We start from the raw sequence: 19,149 nt of genomic DNA on the forward strand, positions 1-19,149 counted from the left end.
CCATTCTTCTTCCAGTCTCTGGGTCCTTGGTTTCAAAATGAGATGCAAAAGTTGGTCTCATCAGAAAAGAGGACTTTGGACCACTGAGCAACAGACCAGGTCTGTTTTTCTTTAGCCCAGGTAAGACGCTTCTGACGTTGTTTGTTGTTCAGGAGCAGCTTGACAAGAGGAATACGACATTTGAAGCCCATGTCCAGGATCCGTCTGTGTGTGGTGGCTCTTGATGCACTGACTCCAGCCTCAGTCCACTCCTTGTGAAAGTCCCCAACACTTTTGAATGGCCTTTCCCTGACAATCCTCTCCAGGCTGCGGTCATCCCTGCTGCTTGTGCATCTTTTTCTTCCACACTTTTCCCTTCCACATAACTTTCTATTAATGTGCTTTGATACAGCACTTTGGGAACATCCAACTTCTTTTGCAATTACCTTTTGAGGCTTTCCCTCCTTATGGTCAACGATGGTTTTCTGCACAACTGTCAGGTCAGCAGTCTTCCCCATGATTGTGATTCCTACTGAACCAGACTGAGAGACCATTTAAAGGCTCAGGAACCCTTTGCAGGGGTTATGGCTTAATTAGCTGATTAGAGTGGGGCACTTTGAGCCTAGAATATTGCACCTTTTCACAATATTCTAATTTTCTGAGATTGTGGATTTGGGATTTTCATGAGTTGTAAGCCATAATTATCACAATTATGACAAATCACGGCTTGAACTATCTTGCTTTGCATTTAATGAGTCTATCTCATATATTAGTTTCCCTTTTTAAGTTGTATTACTGAAATAAATGAACTTTTGCACGATATTCTAATTTTTCCAGTTTCACCTGTAGTAACTGTGAGAGATCTCAGAGCCCTAGTGGACAATCACTTAAATATGAGCCAGCAGTGTGCTGCAGCTGCCAAAAAAGCCAACACAGTGCTAGGCTGCATTAACAGAGGGATAGAATCAAGATCATGTGAAGTACGAATACCACTTTACAATGCCTTGCTAAGGCCACACCTGGAATACTGCATCCAGTTTTGGTCACCACGATGTAAAAAAGATGTCGAGACTCTAGAAAGAGTACAGAGAAGAGCAAGAAAGATGATTGGGGGACTGGAGGCTAAAACATATAGGGAACGGTTGCTGGAATTGGGTATGTGTAGTTTAATGAAGAGAAGGGTGAGGGGTGACATGATAGCAGTGTTCCAATATCTCAGGGGCTGCCACAAAGAAGAGGGAGTCAAGCTATTCTCCAAAGCACCTGAAGGCAGGACAAGAAGCAACGGATGGAAACTAGTCAAGGAGAGAAGCAACCTAGAACTAAGGAGAAACTTTCTGACAGTTAGAACAATTAACCAGTGGAGCAACCTGCCTCCAGAAGTGGTGAATGCTCCAACACTGGAAGTTTTTAAGAAGAGACTGGTCAGCCATTTGTCTGAAATGGTATAGGGTTTCCTGCCTGAGCAGGGGGTTGGACTAGATGATCTCCAAGGTCCCTTCCAACTTATTATTATTAAACCTAGCCATGTGAGGACCCAGATTGTTGGGGGCAATTAAGCTGACTTTGTAATAATGCCGCTTGGGGTGTGTGTGAAAGCCCTAATAAGCAGGCATATACATAGAATGAAGGCTACTGCTAAGCTTGTAAGCCGCCCTGAGTCTTCAGAGAAGGGCGGGATATAAATGGAATTAAAATAAAAAAATAAAATAAAAATGTGGATTGCATACAAATATTATATACTGTAATTGGTAAATAAAGGTAGAACATATGTTAAATATACATCAAATGATAATATGCTTCCCTACAAAGTCAATTCTTGCAAAATGACAGGCCAAGGAGTTAACTTGCAAAGGCAAGAGGAAAATCTAGAAGAGATCTGTGCAACTTGTAGAAGGGAAAGGCCCACACTGATAAATTAAAAATCTTTGTGGTCTGCAAAGGAATGCTGGTGGGCTAATCAATGATTTGGTGACTAGAGGAGCATCTACAGTGTTGGAGCTTGTAGTCATGGTAAGCCATGGAGGCACTAGGCAACAAAGACTTTCAGGGCAGTGGTGGTGATTTTATTACTTTTTTTAAAAGTCTGTGCTCTGTCCAAGGGTGCTTGGTAGGCTGCATGTACAGGCCTGGTCTAGAATTTATTTTGGAGCATTCAAATATCAAGAGCAGGCATGTCAAACTCATTTTGTTTAAAAGAATTGCCGTTAATTTGTTTTAATAAAATAATTTAAATCAATTTTTCACTTGATTTCAAATTAAATGAATTATATTGGTTGACAATGAGATTTTTTTAGTACAATTGCCAAATGCAATAAACTGGTTTTAGGTATATGTTACTGGAAGGAAAAAGCAATCTCTGCTGCATTACTGATCCCAGAGAAGCATTTGCATGTATGCAGGTATCCTTAGGGTGCCATAGTTATGGATGAGAAATACTGGTTGCAAAGTTGGCATTTCTGGATGTAATACAGATATTTTGGACTTATTTTTGTTTCTTTGCATGTTTGATATTTTTTAAAAAGGCATATGCTACTGACTACACTTATGCATATATGTAACATCTTTTGCTAGGATACATGATCACTGCTTGTCCAAAATTTTAATATACAGATAATATCACCAGAAATTATTTTAGCCTTTTTAATAAATGTTGTTATTGTTGTTTAGCTCACCAGGGAAAACATCATATATTGTTATGTATATACTAGGTTAATTATTTAAAGACTGAAGTGCAACATAACTAGATTTTAAATAATCTATTTTTCAAAACACACAACAGTCCAAACAGTAAAAGTAAAGTCCAAATTAAGAATATTTCATTCTTAAGACTTTAGATTCAAAATAGTTTTCAAGAGTGTACAAAAGATACTATTTTTTTAGAATCAGCTAAATTAAACATATTACATTGAGAAAAATGTTTCTCATTTCTTTCCTGTTACCTTTGATTTCATTGCAGAGATGTTAACATAAGAAACAGATTATTTTGTTATCTAATTTTACCTTCCAAAAGACAGAAGCAGATGAAAAATGTGAGGTTCTTTCCTGTTGGCTTTTTGAATTAGCTGTTTTAGATTCTAAAAGTTTAGTTCCTAAAGAAGTAATCCTGTAAATAATTTTAATGTCCTCCTCTAGTGCAGGATCTTTTATGACTCAAGGACTTCAACTCCCAGAATTCCTGAGCCAGCATGGCTCAGCTTGGAAACCTCTCCCTTTCCCCTCAGCATGGCTGGCTCAGGATTTCTGGGAGTTGAAGTCCATGAATCATAAAAAAGAGCCAAGATTGCTAGCCCTGCAATAGGCTTAGGAAAGCCAATAAGGGAACTGGGTTTTTTTTTCCTGCAAAAAAAAGGTGCTGGAACACCATTCTGAGCGTTCTATAAGAAAAAAAGCCCTGATTCTCATACATAAAAACATTCAAGTACACAAATACATATTATACCTCTCCTTCCAGGAAGAATAGAAAAATAGAAAAAACATATTGTCTGCATACAAAAGTACAGACTATCATACCTTTTTTCTGAAGTAATAAACATAGCACATTCTTTCTCACATTCACACATTCCTGAATGTTGAAGAGCAAATGTTTGTCTATGTACTGCTCACCTAGTTACAGTTCTCAAATTTTGCTGACTGTCAAGCACCTTTCTAAGAACATCTATTACGCTAATCCTCCCTATTCTTTTTGCTTCCCCTCTTGCTAGCTTCCCCTTTGCATAGCATCTTCCCAATATTGGGCACAGATGCATTTTTCACAAACGCATTATATTTTGCTGAATTTATATTAGTTTCAATTCCATTTTTTAACAAATTATTATAATTCGTGTGTGTATGTATGTGTGTGTATGTGTATAACAGAATAACAGTTGGAGGGGAGCTTGGAAGTCTTCTAGCCTAATGTAATTATTTTTAATTACATTCATTCTACTGAAGGCTCCTTGTGTAATGCTGTTCACTTACTTATAAACCAATTTAATTTCCTCAAAATTATTCTGCATTTTCTGTTTTTCATCTTAATAGTTTCTTGCTCTCTATTGACTAGCATCTTGACAACAGTCTTTTTCTGTTTATACACATTGTACAATATCCTTCTGGTATCCCCTTCCCTTCTCCTCTTGTTTAAACAATCAGTCTCTTACAGCATGTTCTAGCCACCCACCACCTCTCTTACCTTTTAACATATTAATCCTTTTCTATACTTGCTGTTAGCATAACTTTACTCATTTCTATGGAACTCAGTAATGCAATCCTTTTCAATATCTTATGCCCATCTTCCATTGTTTCTAATGGGAGGTTAAACTATCTTTTGGACTTCCTGTTCCTGTTTTCCACTGAGCAGTTTGAAGATTCGGAATGCCGAACTCTTCGGGTGGAATTTTTTTTTGTTGGGGACCCTAAGGGGCCAGAACCCACCCTGAAGGGGTGGAATGAAGGAAGGAAATCCCAGGGACTTAGGAGAGACGGCGGTCTCTCCGAATGGTCCAGGAGAAGCCTCCCAGAAACCAACAGAAGAAAGGGCTGACTAACTGCATGTTCAGCCATAGTTGGAAACAACAGAAGTCATAAGCTTTTAAATTAAGTGGATTTAAAACAGCATGCTTGAATCTGGGTAAGAATATTGATTTTCTCTATCGTACTTATTTTCCTGAATAAGAAAGTCCCCAAAATAAGAGATCTCCGAAGAAGGAAAGGGGGAGGGGGATTCTGCTCCTTCCCTTTTGGTTATCGGAAGCGGCAAAACTTACCCTTTAGAGAGAGAAAAAAAGACTAGAAAGACCTGAAAAATGAGCAAACCCTGACACCTGCTGGTGGGCGAGGATTTTTTTTCTCTGACCCTCAAAGTTTTTAGAAAATGCAGCTGTGAAAACAAAGTGAGAGTAACAAAGCTGAAGCAATGAATACTTCACAAAAGGAAACATATGATAAGCAGCAACAATTTCAAAGGACAATGACTTTAAACTACAAAGAAATCCAGAATAATCTTGAGAGCATGAATCAACTTATTTCCAACTTAGTTTCACTCCAAGAAACTTCCCAGGAAAATACAGTAGAGGTGACTGAACAAAATTCTGAGGATAGAGACTTAAAGATGGAACCGTATAAAATGAACACTTCACAAAAGGAAACATATGATAAGCGGCAACAATTTCAAAGGACAATGACTTTAAACTACACGGAAATGCAGAATAGCCCTGAGAGCATGAATCATATGGATCATATAGGAGCCGTGACCAGGGGGTCTTTCGCCCAGGTTCGCCTGGTGTGCCAGTTGCGGCCCTATCTGGACCGAGATGCCCTATGCACAGTCACTCATGCGCTCGTGACCTCCCGGTTAGACTACTGCAATGTTCTCTACATGGGGCTGCCCTTGAGGACCACTCGGAGGCTTCAGCTGGTGCAGAATGCAGCTGTGTGAGTAGTAATGGGAGTTTCCCGATACTCTCATGTAACACCTCTTCTCCGCGAGCTGCATTGGCTTCCAGTTGCCCTCCGGGTGAGATTCAAGGTGCTGCTGATGACCTATAAAGCCCTAAATGGCATGGGTCCAGATTACCTTAGGGAGCACCTGCTGCCAGCATCAGCTTCCCATCGTCCTGTGCGCGCCCACAGGGAGGGCCTCCTTAGGGTTCCGCCGGTTAGAGATTGCCGGCGGGTGATTCCCAGGGGGAGGGCGTTCTCTGTGGGTGCGCCCGCCCTTTGGAACGAACTGCCGATGGAACTTCGGACTGCCCCCGACCTTCGCTCGTTTCGCCGAGACTTAAAAACCTGGTTGTTTAAACCGTCTGGCCTGGACTGAGGGATTTCAAATTAAATTAAATTAAATTAAACTAAATTAAATTAATTTTAAATTTCAATTTTAATGCTATCTTAATTTAACTTCTATATTATTGTATGTTATTGTTGTTAGCCACCCTGAGTCCTTCGGGAGATAGGGTGGCATATAAGTCCCAATAATAAATAATAAATAAATAAATAATTTTGTGGGCTTGTATTAATTTAATTGTATTTTATTCTCTCTTTTTGTATTGTTTTTAACTTGCCCTGTGAACCGCCCTGAGTCCTTCGGGAATAGGGCGGTATATAAATTCAATAAATAAATAAATAAATAAACTTATTTTCAACTTAATTTCACTCCAAGAAATTTCCCAGGAAAATACAGTAGAGTTGACTGAACATAATTCTGAGGATAGAGACTTGAAGATGGAACCATATAAAATAAAAAATCATGATTTAATCCATATGGGAAATATTTTAATACGTCTAAGCAACTTTGAAGACAAGGAAATGAATGAGAAAAAATTCTTTACAGGGAAACAAATGATGTAGCAAAACATACTGATTAAGAAAGGCAATGGCCAGAGGAAAAAAGACTAAAATGGAAATCCAGAAAATAGATGATGGAACTTATCAGAGAGAATACTTAAAAAAGAAACATTTGTTTGAATATGGCTAAAGAAATGGAAAAACTTTGAAATATATTACTCTTAGAGGGATGAATTTTTTTCTTTTTTCTTTAATATGTTTTTTTTCCTTTCTGTTAGAAAAAAAAGTTGAAATGATTTAAACAAAGTCAAATGTTTTAGTTATTTAAATGTGATGATAAGAAAAGCATAAAAAATGTGTTTTGAATGAGAGTTAAAGGATTAAATGATTAGAACTATTGAATGGAATGCTTAAAGTTTAAATAGATTAAATACATTCTTAGCTATGGTCAAAAAGAATAAGAAATTGAGGGAATAAATATATATTAAATTAGGAGGGATACATATTTTAAGTTGTATGTTATTTTTTGTATCTCAGTGCTCTTGTCTCTTTTTCTAGTTTCCCTTTTCTTTCTTCTTTTTCTTCTTTTCTATCTTTCTCCTCTTTTCTTTTCTCTTTCTACTTTTTTACTTATTGATTAAGAAATATAAAAGCATGAGAGGGCTTATATGGAAAAAATAGAATTAAATCCACCAATGTAAATATAATTAACTGTTGAAAAAATTGTCACTAGTAAGAATATTTAGAATTTGGGGGGAGAAATAAGCTGAAATAAACACGGTAACAAGATTTACGATAAGGCAACTAAAATGACAAATAGGATTATTGAAACTATATACTTAATTGTTGTTAATTAAAATAATGAGAATTGTCTTAATCTAATGTTTTGCAAAGAAAGATACTTTGGGGATAGGGGAAATCAAATGAAATTAACATATGGAATATAGATCATAGAAATTAATTGTTAAGGATTGTCTTATAAATGTTACCCAGACAACATACTGTTTACAAATTACTGAATGATTTATGTTATGTTAAAAAATTCTAATAATATATATATACAAAATAAATAAATAAATATACAAAAAAATAAATCTTTTAATATTTTTTCTTTCATACAGGACATTTTCCCCTATAGCTGTCTTATAGTGATTAATATATTTCACTTTTTTCCTTTTCTTCTGTCTACTTTTCCAAACTCCACTCTTTGACAGTATCAAAAATTGTTCTGTGTCACATCAGCCTCTCATTACCCATGGGTCTTTCTGTAATTCTCCCAGTCATTCATCATAAACAATCAAATAAATCATAATTTAATAGTCATATGCTTAAACCTGTACTCAAAACAAACTTTTTTTTCTAAATTGATATTTATCAATCATTATTCCCATTCATTACAGGGTTTCTAAATGACCCACTCACTTTTTCTATACTTTTTTCGTCTGAATCCTATCCATCCGTTCATATCACTTATCAGAATAATTTTCCCCCATTTCACATTAGTTCACATCACAGATTATTCTCCCCGAACTAATCCCTAGTTCTTCCATTATCATCATTCAGTGAAGTGTAGTAGGCCACTAACACCAAAATATGAATTCTTATTTTCTTATGTCTTTACAACATTCTGTGATCACAGACAAAACATTTTTGGCACAGTTTGGCCAGCACCAGAAGTAACATCAAAACCTAGTTTTAGTCCTAACAAACTCAAAAGATATATTTTACAATCTGGAATCACTATCTACAACCCAAAATACATGCCATCTACATTTCAGTAACTACAAGTATATGCAGCTATAGAGAGAGAGACATGGTCTTTATCAATAATTTAAAACTGGAATGTGGATACACACACACACACACACACACACACACACACACACACACACACACCTTAAGTAGGATAATCGCCAACATGATTGCACAAGAACAAGTAGGATAAACATGCTATTTCTTCTGAAAAGTTTAAAAAAAGAAATACTATCAGAAAAGATCTCTAATGGGAATGTTATGAATGATGCTAAATGTTTTTCAGACTGAATTATTATTTTATAGTTTTTATATCATCAAGACACATAAACAATTTGGCAATTTGGCACCCTGCACTTTGCTTTTGGATCTAGTTTCTGCAATTATCCTTCTTAATTATTCAATTTGCACACCTTGATTTATGTCATATTTTATAATGCCAATAGACTTCCATATAATTTTATTTCTGCTTTGAAAAACTATTTAATGGGTAATTTATGCTTAATTTTTGTGTATTCTTGTTCTTTTTTGACTTGAGCTTAATATTTTTCTTTTGTATTTTATTGAAAGCCAAATGAAAATTTGCAAAAAATGTATCTAGTTTTTCATATGTTGTGCAACTAAAAATGTGAAGTTTGGCAATGCAGCTTCAATACAGGTAGTCCTCAACTTACAACTACCGTATATACTTGAGTATAAGCCGAATTTTTCAGCCCACTTTTTGGGCTGAAAAAATCCACTTCGGCTTATACTCCAGTCAACAAAAAAAAAAGAACTTACCGAGGACTTGCGCGCGGCCGAGCTACTTTGCCTGACGCTGCTGGGGTCGCCCGGGCGCCTCTGCTCGCCCTCAGCAGCACCTGGCCCAGAATCACATGGGAAACAAGCCCGGCAGGGGAGCCGGAGCGGCGAGCAGAGGCGCCCGGCCCAGATCCTGCAAGGCCCGGCCGAGACACGCCCCCAGCAGCGGAGCTGCTCCGGCTCCTCTGCCGGGCTTGTTTTGCATGTGAGCTACTTTGCCTGACGCTGAGAAGACCCGCTTGGGCACTTGGGTTGGTGTCAGTCTCCGCAGGCCCTTCTCGTTTCCAGGAACGTCAAGCGCGCTTGGCTCCCCACCCCCACGGCAGGTCAGGGCAGGGCAGAGACTTGCTCGTCCTTCTGACGGCCCTGAAGAGAAACGAAGGGCTTGCAAACTCCCCGCGAGAAGCTGGGCGAAGCGCGCGGCTGGGCGAGTGTGTGCCTGCGCACGTATTTATGAAAGAAACGCTCCGAGAGTTCTTCTTTCTCCGCCCCCTTGGGGGGAACTCTAGCGACTGCTGTAGCCGCGCTTCTCTTCTCGGCTCCAAAAATAGGGATTTCTACTCTCTCTCTCTCTCTCCCCTCCCCACCCCGCATTCTCCTGCCTCTTCGATTGCGACAATAAAAGGACGAAGGGTGCGCTGGTTTCTTCCTCCTTCCTCCCCCCCTCCCCTCCCCTCCCCGATTGTCAGGTGAGGCAGCTGGAGGTCTGGCCGGGAGATTGTAGCCATTTTGAAACGCCGCGTCTTGAAACGCCCGATCAGCTGATTTTTGGGTGGAAGAGCCGCGGCTTGAATCTGTTTGCATCTGCCTGAATTAGACCAAAACGGCCTGAATTTGACCAGAGTTGCTTTGTAATGGCTGGAGGAACTGCAGAGGAGGTCTTGCTGGGAGATTGTGGCCGTTTTGAAACGCCGCGGCTTGAAACGCCCGATCAGCTGATTTTCGGGGCGGAAAGAGCCACGGCTTGAATCTGCTTGTATTTGTTTGAACTTAACCAGAAACGACTCGTAATGGCTGGAGGAACTGCGGAGGGAGTGAATGCTCTTCTTTCTCCACCCCCTTGGGGGGAACTCTAGCGACTGCTGTAGCCACGCTTCTCTTCTCGGCTCTGAAAATAGGGATTTCTACTCTCTCTCTCTCTCTCTCTCCCCTCCCCACCCCGCATTCTCCTGCCTCTTCGATTGCGACAATAAAAGGGCGAAGGGTGCGCTGGTTTCTTCCTCCTTCCTCCCCTCCCCTCCCCGATTGTCAGGTGAGGCAGCTGGAGGTCTGGCCGGGAGATTGTAGCCGTTTTGAAACGCCGCGTCTTGAAACGCCCGATCAGCTGATTTTCGGGGCGGAAAGAGCCACGGCTTGAATCTGCTTGTATTTGTTTGAACTTAACCAGAAACGGCTTGTAATGGCTGGAGGAACTGCGGAGGGAGTGAATGCTCCAGCCTGGAATATTTGGAAAGGCTGGGGGAACCGGATGAACTGCAGCTTAAGCGACTGTTGCCGGAGGAGCCATGGCTTGAAACGCCCCAGTTTTGGGGCAGCGTTTGCTTGTTCCGGGTAGAAAAAACGCTGTCCACCCGGCATCTTTTGCGGGGATTTCCCATTTCCCGTTGCGAAACCAGCCGAGCCCAAGTCCACCCTTTCTTTTTTTTCCATGGCACGTTCGGTGCCTTTCCCACGATCGTGTCTCCTTCAGATCTTACGCAAGCTCCCTCGATTTCCTGGTGTGTGTGTGTGTGTGTGTGTGTGTGTGTGTTTCTTTCTTATTCCTCCCTTCTCTGGTGGTTGGAAAGGCGTGTGACGTGCTTCGACAACAACTCTGCTGGCTCTCTCGGTGGGAACCTCCCATCCTCTATATACCCCCATTTCGGCTGCTTCGCAAACTACTTCCTCCACCCCACCCCACCCCACCTCACCCCTCCCCGCAAAAGATGCCAGGGTCGACAGCGTTTTTTCTACCCGGAACAAGCAAACACGCAGACAACCCTGCACTATTCAGCTCAGTGAAGTCACGCTTGGTTAAAAAACAGATTTAATAATAATAATAATAAGAAGAAGAAGTTGGGCTGATCAAATGTTTCAATAATGACTGCTTGTACCTTGGTCTTTGTGCTGGTGTCTTGACATGCCAGTGTTTTTATTTATTCCATTTATTCCATTTGATCAGCCCAAAGTAAAAAAAAAACAAACCCCAAAGACAAGGTCTAGTTTCACGGCGATGAGCGACCGGAGTGCCAATCAATTAGTTAACAGACTTCATCAGTTCCAAAATCAAGATCACACCGGCAAGCTTTGTCAGTTGTCACTCGCGGCAGTACAAATACACTAGTACGGAAAGCTGCCGTTCACTTTCGGGTGGAGGAAAAAAAAACACAACAACACCGCATGCTTTCCGCCCCGAAAATCAGCTGATCGGGCATTTCAAGCCGTTTCAAGCGTGACTTCACTGAGCTGAATAGTGCAGGGTTGCCTGCGTGTTTGCTTGTTCCGGGTAGAAAAAACGCTGTCGACCCCGGCATCTTTTGCGGGGAGGGGTGAGGTGGGGTGGGGTGGGGTGGAGGAAACAGTTTGCGAAGCAGCCGAAATGGGGGTGTCAAGCCCTACGGGGACCAGGGGAGCACTTCCAACAATGCCCGCGCAGCACCGAAGGCCCATTGGCACCCGCACCCCCCAACTGTTCGGCGGGCGAACGCCAGACCCGCTGCCGCACTTACAGCTGATCGGCGGCCGGAGGAGATTGCGAGCGGCTGCGGAGGTTCCGCGGCCGCATCAACAGCTGATCGGCGGCCGGAGGAGATTGTGGACGGGCGCAGAGGGTCCGCTTCAGCAGACAGCTGATCGGCGGCTGAAGGAGACTGCGAGCGGCTGCGGAGGTTCCGCGCCGGCACAAACAGCTAAGGGGCAGCCGGGGACATCTACCGGTGGTCACGCAGCGCGATCAACTGAGCGGCAGCTAGAAACAGCCGCCGACGGTCGCACGGGCCTCACGGGACTTTTCGGGTCCGATGGCGGCTTGGAGAGTGTGGGTGGCTGCTTCGCAGACCTGGCGGTTATGCAAGGTCTGCGAAGCAGCCACCCACACTCTCCAAGCCGCCATCGGACCCGAAAAGTCCCGTGAGGCCCGTGCGACCGTCGGCGGCTGTTTCTAGCTGCCGCTCAGTTGATCGCGCTGCGTGACCACCGGTAGACGTCCCCGGCTGCCCCTTAGCTGTTTGTGCCGGCGCTGAACCTCCGCAGCTGCTCGCAGTCTCCTTTAGCCGCCGATCAGCTGTCTGTGCTGACGCGGACCCTCTGCGCCCGTCCACAATCTCCTCCGGCCGCCGATCAGCTGTTGATGCGGCCGCGGAACCTCCGCAGCCGATCGCAATCTCCTCCGGCCGCCGATCAGCTGTAAGTGCGGCAGCGGGTCTGGCGTTCGCCCGCCGAACAGTTGGGGGGTGCGGGCGCCAATGGGCCTTCGGTGCTGTGCGGGCATTGTTGGAAGTGCTCCCCTGGTCCCCGTAGGGCTTGACACCCCCATTTCGGCTGCTTCGCAAACTGCTTCCTCCACCCCACCCCACCCCACCTCACCCCTCCCCGCAAAAGATGCCGGGTCGACAGCGTTTTTTCTACCCGGAACAAGCAAACGCTGCCCCAAAACTGGGGCGTTTCAAGCCATGGCTCCTCCGGCAACAGTCACTTAAGCTGCAGTTCATCCGGTTCCCCCAGCCTTTCCAAATATTCCAGGCTGGAGCATTCACTCCCTCCGCAGTTCCTCCAGCCATTACGAGCCGTTTCTGGTTAAGTTCAAACAAATACAAGCAGATTCAAGCCGTGGCTCTTTCCGCCCCGAAAATCAGCTGATCGGGCATTTCAAGCCGCGGCGTTTCAAAACGGCCACAATCTCCCAGCAAGACCTCCTCTGCAGTTCCTCCAGCCATTACAAAGCAACTCTGGTCAAATTCAGGCCGTTTTGGTCTAATTCAGGCAGATGCAAACAGATTCAAGCCGCGGCTCTTCCACCCGAAAATCAGCTGATCGGGCGTTTCAAGACGCGGCGTTTCAAAACGGCTACAATCTCCCGGCCAGACCTCCAGCTGCCTCACCTGACAATCGGGGAGGGGAGGGGAGGGGGGAGGAAGGAGGAAGAAACCAGCGCACCCTTCGCCCTTTTATTGTCGCAATCGAAGAGGCAGGAGAATGCGGGGTGGGGAGGGGAGAGAGAGAGAGAGAGAGAGTAGAAATCCCTATTTTTGGAGCCGAGAAGAGAAGCGCGGCTACAGCAGTCGCTAGAGTTCCCCCCAAGGGGGCGGAGAAAGAAGAACTCTCGGAGCGTTTCTTTCGTAAATACGTGCGCAGGCACACACTCGCCCAGCCGCGCGCTTCGCCCAGCTTCTCGCGGGGAGTTTGCAAGCCCTTCGTTTCTCTTCAGGGCCGTCAGAAGGGCGAGCAAGTCTCTGCCCTGCCCTGCCCTGCCGTGGGGGTGGGGAGCCAAGCGCGCTTGACGTTCCTGGAAACGAGAAGGGCCTGCGGAGACTGACACCAACCCGAGTGCCCAAGCAGGTCTTCTCAGCGTCAGGCAAAGTAGCTCACATGCAAAACAAGCCCGGCAGAGGAGCCGGAGCAGCTCTGCTGCTGGGGGCGTGTCTCGGCCGGGCCTTGCAGGATCTGGGCCGGGCGCCTCTGCTCGCCGCTCCGGCTCCTCTGCCAGGCTTGTTTCGCGTGCGAGCTACTTTGCCGGCCGCTGCTGAGGGAAGATCTCTGGAGAGGAGCATAAGGTGAGCTGCTGCATTTCCCAGACTCGGCTTATACTCGAGTCACCAACTTTTCCCATTTTTGGGGGGTAAAATTAGGGGTCTCGGCTTATATTCGAGTCGGCTTATACTCAAGTATATACGGTATTTGTTTAGCGACTGTTTGAAGTTATAATGGCACTGAAAAAAGTGACTTATGACCGATTCTCACGCTTATGACACTTGCATCCATCCCCACAGTTATGTGATGAAAATTCAGGTGCTTGGCAACCGGCATGTATTTATGGTGTTTGCAGTGTCCTGGGGTCTTGGGATTGTCATTTGCAACCTTCCTAGGGTGCTTCTGACAAGCAAAGTCAATGGGAGAAGCCAGATTCACTTATCAACCACATGATTCGCCTAACAACTTTGGCAAAAAAAGGTGTAAAATGGGAACAATTCACTTAACAACTGCATTGCTTAGCAGTGGAAACTTTGGGCTCAGTTGTGGTCATGGGTTGACGACTACCTGTACAGCATTTGCTTTAATACAGCAAATGAAATACTTTTATTTTTGAGAACCATTATATATTGTGGATTCCATTCAATCCATATTTATCAATAGTAAAAGAAAGTACACTCTTACCCCAGTGCTTGAAAAGCAGGAATGGATCTGGCCCAATGCATGGAAAGAAAAAGTAATCGTGACGCAGACTCACAAATGTAATGCACATTCAGGTACTCTGGCATTGGGCTAGGCATAGTTAACTGCAGGAGAACAAACATGAAGTTTATTCTAAATATATATTTTTTAAAATCATTGCTATATTACTCAATGTAACATAGAACCAGAAAGAAACCACATCCTTTTATACTGAGTGAACATCTCTTTAAACATTCACATAGTTTTATCAGTATTTTTGATATTTTTTTAAAAAAATGTTTTTCACTCTAATAGTGGTTGAAAAAAGCCTTGCCATGTATTATTAAAAAGAATTATTTGCATTTTAAATAACAGCTACAGTACTTCTGTGTAGTTAGGGATCTCAATTTACAACGATAAGGTGGAATAAAGGTAGTCCTTCACTTATAACAGTTCATTTAGTGGCCGAAGTTACAACGGTACTGAAAAATGTGAGTTATGACCATTTTTCACACTTATGACTATTGCAGCCACCCCAGGGTCACGTGATCAAAATTCACACACTTGGTATCTGACTCGTATTTATAACGGTTGCAGTGTCCCAGGATGACGTGATCCCCTTTTGCGACCTTCTGACAAGCAAAGTCAATGGGGAAGCCAGATACATTTACAACTGTGTTACTAACTTAACAACTGCAGGGATTCACTTAAAGGCTGTGGCAAGAAAGATTGTAAAATGGGGCAAAATTCACTTAACAAATGTCTTGCTTAGCAACAGAACTTGCGCTCAATTGTGGTCTTAAGTCGAGGACTACCTGTAATTAAATATAACGGTTCAATATCAGAAAAGTTTAAAATGCAATACTATAGAGAGAACATTTTTTCAAAAAAATAATAATTACAGAATGGTAGCATTTGGTAATTATATTTTTTCCTTTTAATAACCAAATCTTGATCTGTTTCAAACAGCACACTAAGATGTAATGTGATTTGATTTTATAAATTATGAGAACTCATTTTTAGAAGGAAGTAGGTAACGATAGCTCTGCCAAAATAAATCAAGGAAAGACAGACCTTAAACGTCACATGAGTATCTGTAAGGAGAGGTCCTTCAACTTCAATGATTGGAGTGGACTGATCCCTACTGATGACATGAATATTTCCACCACCTGTGGGATCCATCCCATCGGCTAAATTCTCTGCTGTGGTACCATCTGCAGTATTAAGTGCTTTAGCCAAAGTATCAAATGCCCTGCAAATAAGAGTACGTATATCATATAAGCTTTTCATATTACATTTATCAATGAGAAATAAAACCACTGAAATCTTGTCCATCAAATCAATAACATCATCAACACCCAAACAGGAAGTTATTTGTAGCTCTAGGAAAATTGCCAGGGTTTCCAGGCATACAAAAGTACTTTACTAATGTCTGATGGGAATAAATGAAATGGAATGGATTCTTTGGCACTGCAGTACTATAAGTACACTTGTGTCTATCAGAATGAATGATACAATGAATTTCAAAAACAAAGCAATACCTATTATTAATAGTATTGTAGTTTCATCAATGAAAAATTACTTTTAATAGTCAGGGAGACCAATTAGAAAAATTTCTAATATGAAGCACACACCGAGTAATCTCACTTGCAGATTGGTCTTCTTGTGGAATTTCTGAAGTATCTCCATTATTAAGAGATTCGTTAAGGCTGGCAATTGATGTTACAACATTTGCTAGTGTTCCCAAAGCACCTTGGCTTGTCTCAGCCTAACAAAACAAAACAAAACAAAAAGTAACATTTTGCATTAAAAGAGTTACTTTAAATATAATCTGTGCCTGTTTCCTAATACAGATAGAAAAGCAATTAAAATGAAGTTGAAATTACAATGAAAACTTTAGGTAACATACATAATATCAATCAAATATAATACACATCAGGAGGTTGATAAAGCCAGGTCTATTTTTCATTACTATAGTCTGAATGAGTAGTGCTCAACTTATGATCATTTGTTCAGCGAACAGTTTGAACTTATGATGGTGGTGAACAAATAATGGTTATGACCAGTCCTCAAAGTTCCAACCATCCCAGCACCCCTGCACTCACATGATTGCAAACTTGGTGTTTGGCAATCAGGTCACACTAATGACCAGTTGCAACATTCCACTATCATATCATCATTGTTGGCAATTTTCCCTGCAGAATTACCCAGAGTCAGGGGGGAAGCCGACAGGAAAGGCTGCAATTAACTGGTGTAAATCTTCCAGTTCCTCTGCACTTGTATTCTGTCAGCCACATGTACATCCTCCCAAAGCCTGCATTGCACCCGTTTGCAATCTCCCATTGTAGCCTTGCACACCCGTGTACTCTTCCCAAGCCTTGCCACACCTTCCTCGCACCCTCATACACCCTCCAATCTCGCTACGCTACTTGCTGTCTGCCACTGGGCTACTAAATAGCTATCTGAGACTCGCAATGTCCTGCCAGCTTCCCTACTGAGTTGGTTGCGTGAAGGTGACAGGAAGTTGCCTCATCTAATGGCCGTGAGATTTAGTTACCAACATCCAGGACAGCAGAGATTGCCTTTGCTAGGCAATGTGGTCATGCTTTATGCCCACACTGCTTGGCAGTGGAAATTCTGGTTCCAATTGCCATTAGTTAAATATCAAATATACTCCACGGAAATTATCTATTAATATGTACATTCTTCATATATAATAAAAGCAACTAGGAAAAACAGGAAAACATGAATTGTGCAATTAAATCTAAGGAAGGCTACCTTGGGATCTGTAGCAAGTAGCACTGTACCATCATCCCGTATTAAAGGCTGCTGGATATTTACAAGCATCCCTGAATCAAGAAGACTGGCTGATCTGTTCAGGAAGAGGATAAAAATAACAAAAACAACATAACATTATGTTATTAAAGACTACAATATTCCTTTGTTACATCACGAACAGTAACATGATGATTTTTAATTTTGTGATTTCTGAAATTATTGATCAAAATACTTTCTGGTTTTGCTTTTGCAGAAATTACATTGAACTGGCAGAAGGGCTGGGTAAACAAATCTAGCAAAACAGGGATAGGTCTTTAGGATGTGAATTCAGCCATCTGCTCTTTAGATCCATCTCCCTTCTTGGCTTGTTAAAGCAGCCCCAATCCTTTTGGCCTTTGATGAGATGCTTAAGACCTAGTTGTTTTCCCATGAATTTGGACTGGAGTATTAGATGAGCCCAGCTGATAGGTCAATATGTTGCTTAGTTGTTCACTATTAAATACAAGATTAAATAATCTCTTTGGATTTCTGGCACATGATATAAATTTTTTGCTACCTTTCCCCCCCATTATTTTGAATCGTTCTGCTGGCTTTGGTTTTAACTTGTCAGCTACCCAAAGTTGTAGCAATGAGATGTACAGATACATACACTGTTTAAATACATAATTTTTGTCTCCATCTCTGAATCAAGAATGTCAAAGACATAATGATATTTTTTAAATTACAGGGAACCTTTATATTGTCACTCCTTAAACACAAACAAATAATCAATGGAAAGATTCATCCAATCCTACATCGTTATTAATTGTTGATTTAAACATTTTGGATCAGTTTTGGCTATCAGTATAAATCACAGGCTAATCTGTCTTTACACCAGGTAATTATTCCAGATTCAATTCTTAACTTGGTTCTCACAGTAAAACAAAAATAAACAAACAAAATACCCCACTGCTCTCTTTCTCTAGAGATTTGTACTTTAGATACTGCATTGTATATGCTTGCAGATAAATCCAGAATTTTAGGAGCCAAAATACATCCAAAATATTTGGTTTGGATGGACTTATCCACCAGTATATACAGTAAGTTTTTCTCTTGAAGCACACATATTGCTCATATACCATTGTGGATAAATCTATTTGAGAATAAGGTATGAAAATTTTGAGAGTTTGCTTATCTATGGATGGTCTTACGCTCAAGGATATACAGTACTATATCTGTACACACAAGAATATAATTTGAAAAAGAATGAAAAGAGTGAATGGAAACAAAATCTCATACCATTTTGCTTTTTGTTCTTTTTGCTTATTAATATTTGTCATTCTACAATTTAAAGTTGGACAATGTTAATGAATAAAATAAAAATAGTGTTTCAATTATAAGGAAATAAAGCTAGTTTCTGTCTAAGTAAATTTCTAAATAATATTGAAATGTTTTCACAACTTAAATATATAACTCTAAAGGGGCTTTAAAGACACAGTCATTACTTACCTAGCCCCATCTTTATCTGCAACAAATGTTGGGGTTGCAATCAGAGGACTTCTTAAGTCCTTTCTAATATATATTTTTTCTGTCGAAGCAGCACAATTGGTTGGTTTCTCACGCTGTACATCAAAAGGCTTCCTTTCACTCTGTACAGCTACATCACAACACATCAAATGCACAGATTTAAAACTCTATGCAACACATAGATTCTTAAAAGCATTAACCCACATATACTATTCATTTTAACCAAAGGTGTAGTCTATACTGATTATTGCATCCTGTGGTTCTGATACATAGGATAAAGTGAATAATTATCAGCCATTTTATACAATATTATTACAAAGTTGTCGGGAGATATTTTCTATAATATACTAATGGCACTAAGCTTTTTAGCACTTTTTTATTTTATTTTAACAGATATTTAAAAATATAACCAAGAAAAAAGGAACATAGAAATAAAAAAACAGCAACAAAAAAGAAGTAGAAATTTACAGGCTGTGCCAAATTAAGCAACAAGTTTCAAATATGCACCAGCCTACATACAAAAATAATTGTATTACTTTTTCCATGTTATTTGTGGTCTCAGAAAAATAAAGCACAAATACAACATTTTAAATGCAGGGGGGGGAAAAGCCCTGAAACAATTAGTAACAATATTAATTGTAATTGTGCATCCATTTTAATATCAATATAGTTAACAAGTGAAGTATTGTGAACCAGCTTGAACAATGGATCATACTAGAT

At 41.4% G+C, this 19,149-nt stretch overlaps 1 protein-coding gene across 2 annotated transcripts in view; it reads right to left on the reverse strand.

Moving 5' to 3' along the window:
* The window catches only part of NR2C2 (nuclear receptor subfamily 2 group C member 2), a 71,414-nt gene that overhangs the window by 19,555 nt on the left and 32,710 nt on the right, over positions 1–19,149 (reverse strand). For both annotated transcript variants that reach the window (XM_083353838.1, XM_083353837.1), the window contains 5 exons: positions 18,412–18,559; positions 16,924–17,017; positions 15,780–15,913; positions 15,220–15,397; positions 14,149–14,270 (listed from right to left, as the gene is read on the reverse strand). In XM_083353838.1, coding sequence (XP_083209964.1) covers positions 14,149–14,270; positions 15,220–15,397; positions 15,780–15,913; positions 16,924–17,017; positions 18,412–18,559 — 676 coding nt within the window. The remainder of the gene's footprint in view (positions 1–14,148; positions 14,271–15,219; positions 15,398–15,779; positions 15,914–16,923; positions 17,018–18,411; positions 18,560–19,149) is intronic.

The sequence above is a fragment of the Vipera ursinii genome, assembly GCF_947247035.1.
Source record: "Vipera ursinii genome assembly, chromosome: 2".
NCBI classification, from domain to species: domain Eukaryota; kingdom Metazoa; phylum Chordata; class Lepidosauria; order Squamata; family Viperidae; genus Vipera; species Vipera ursinii.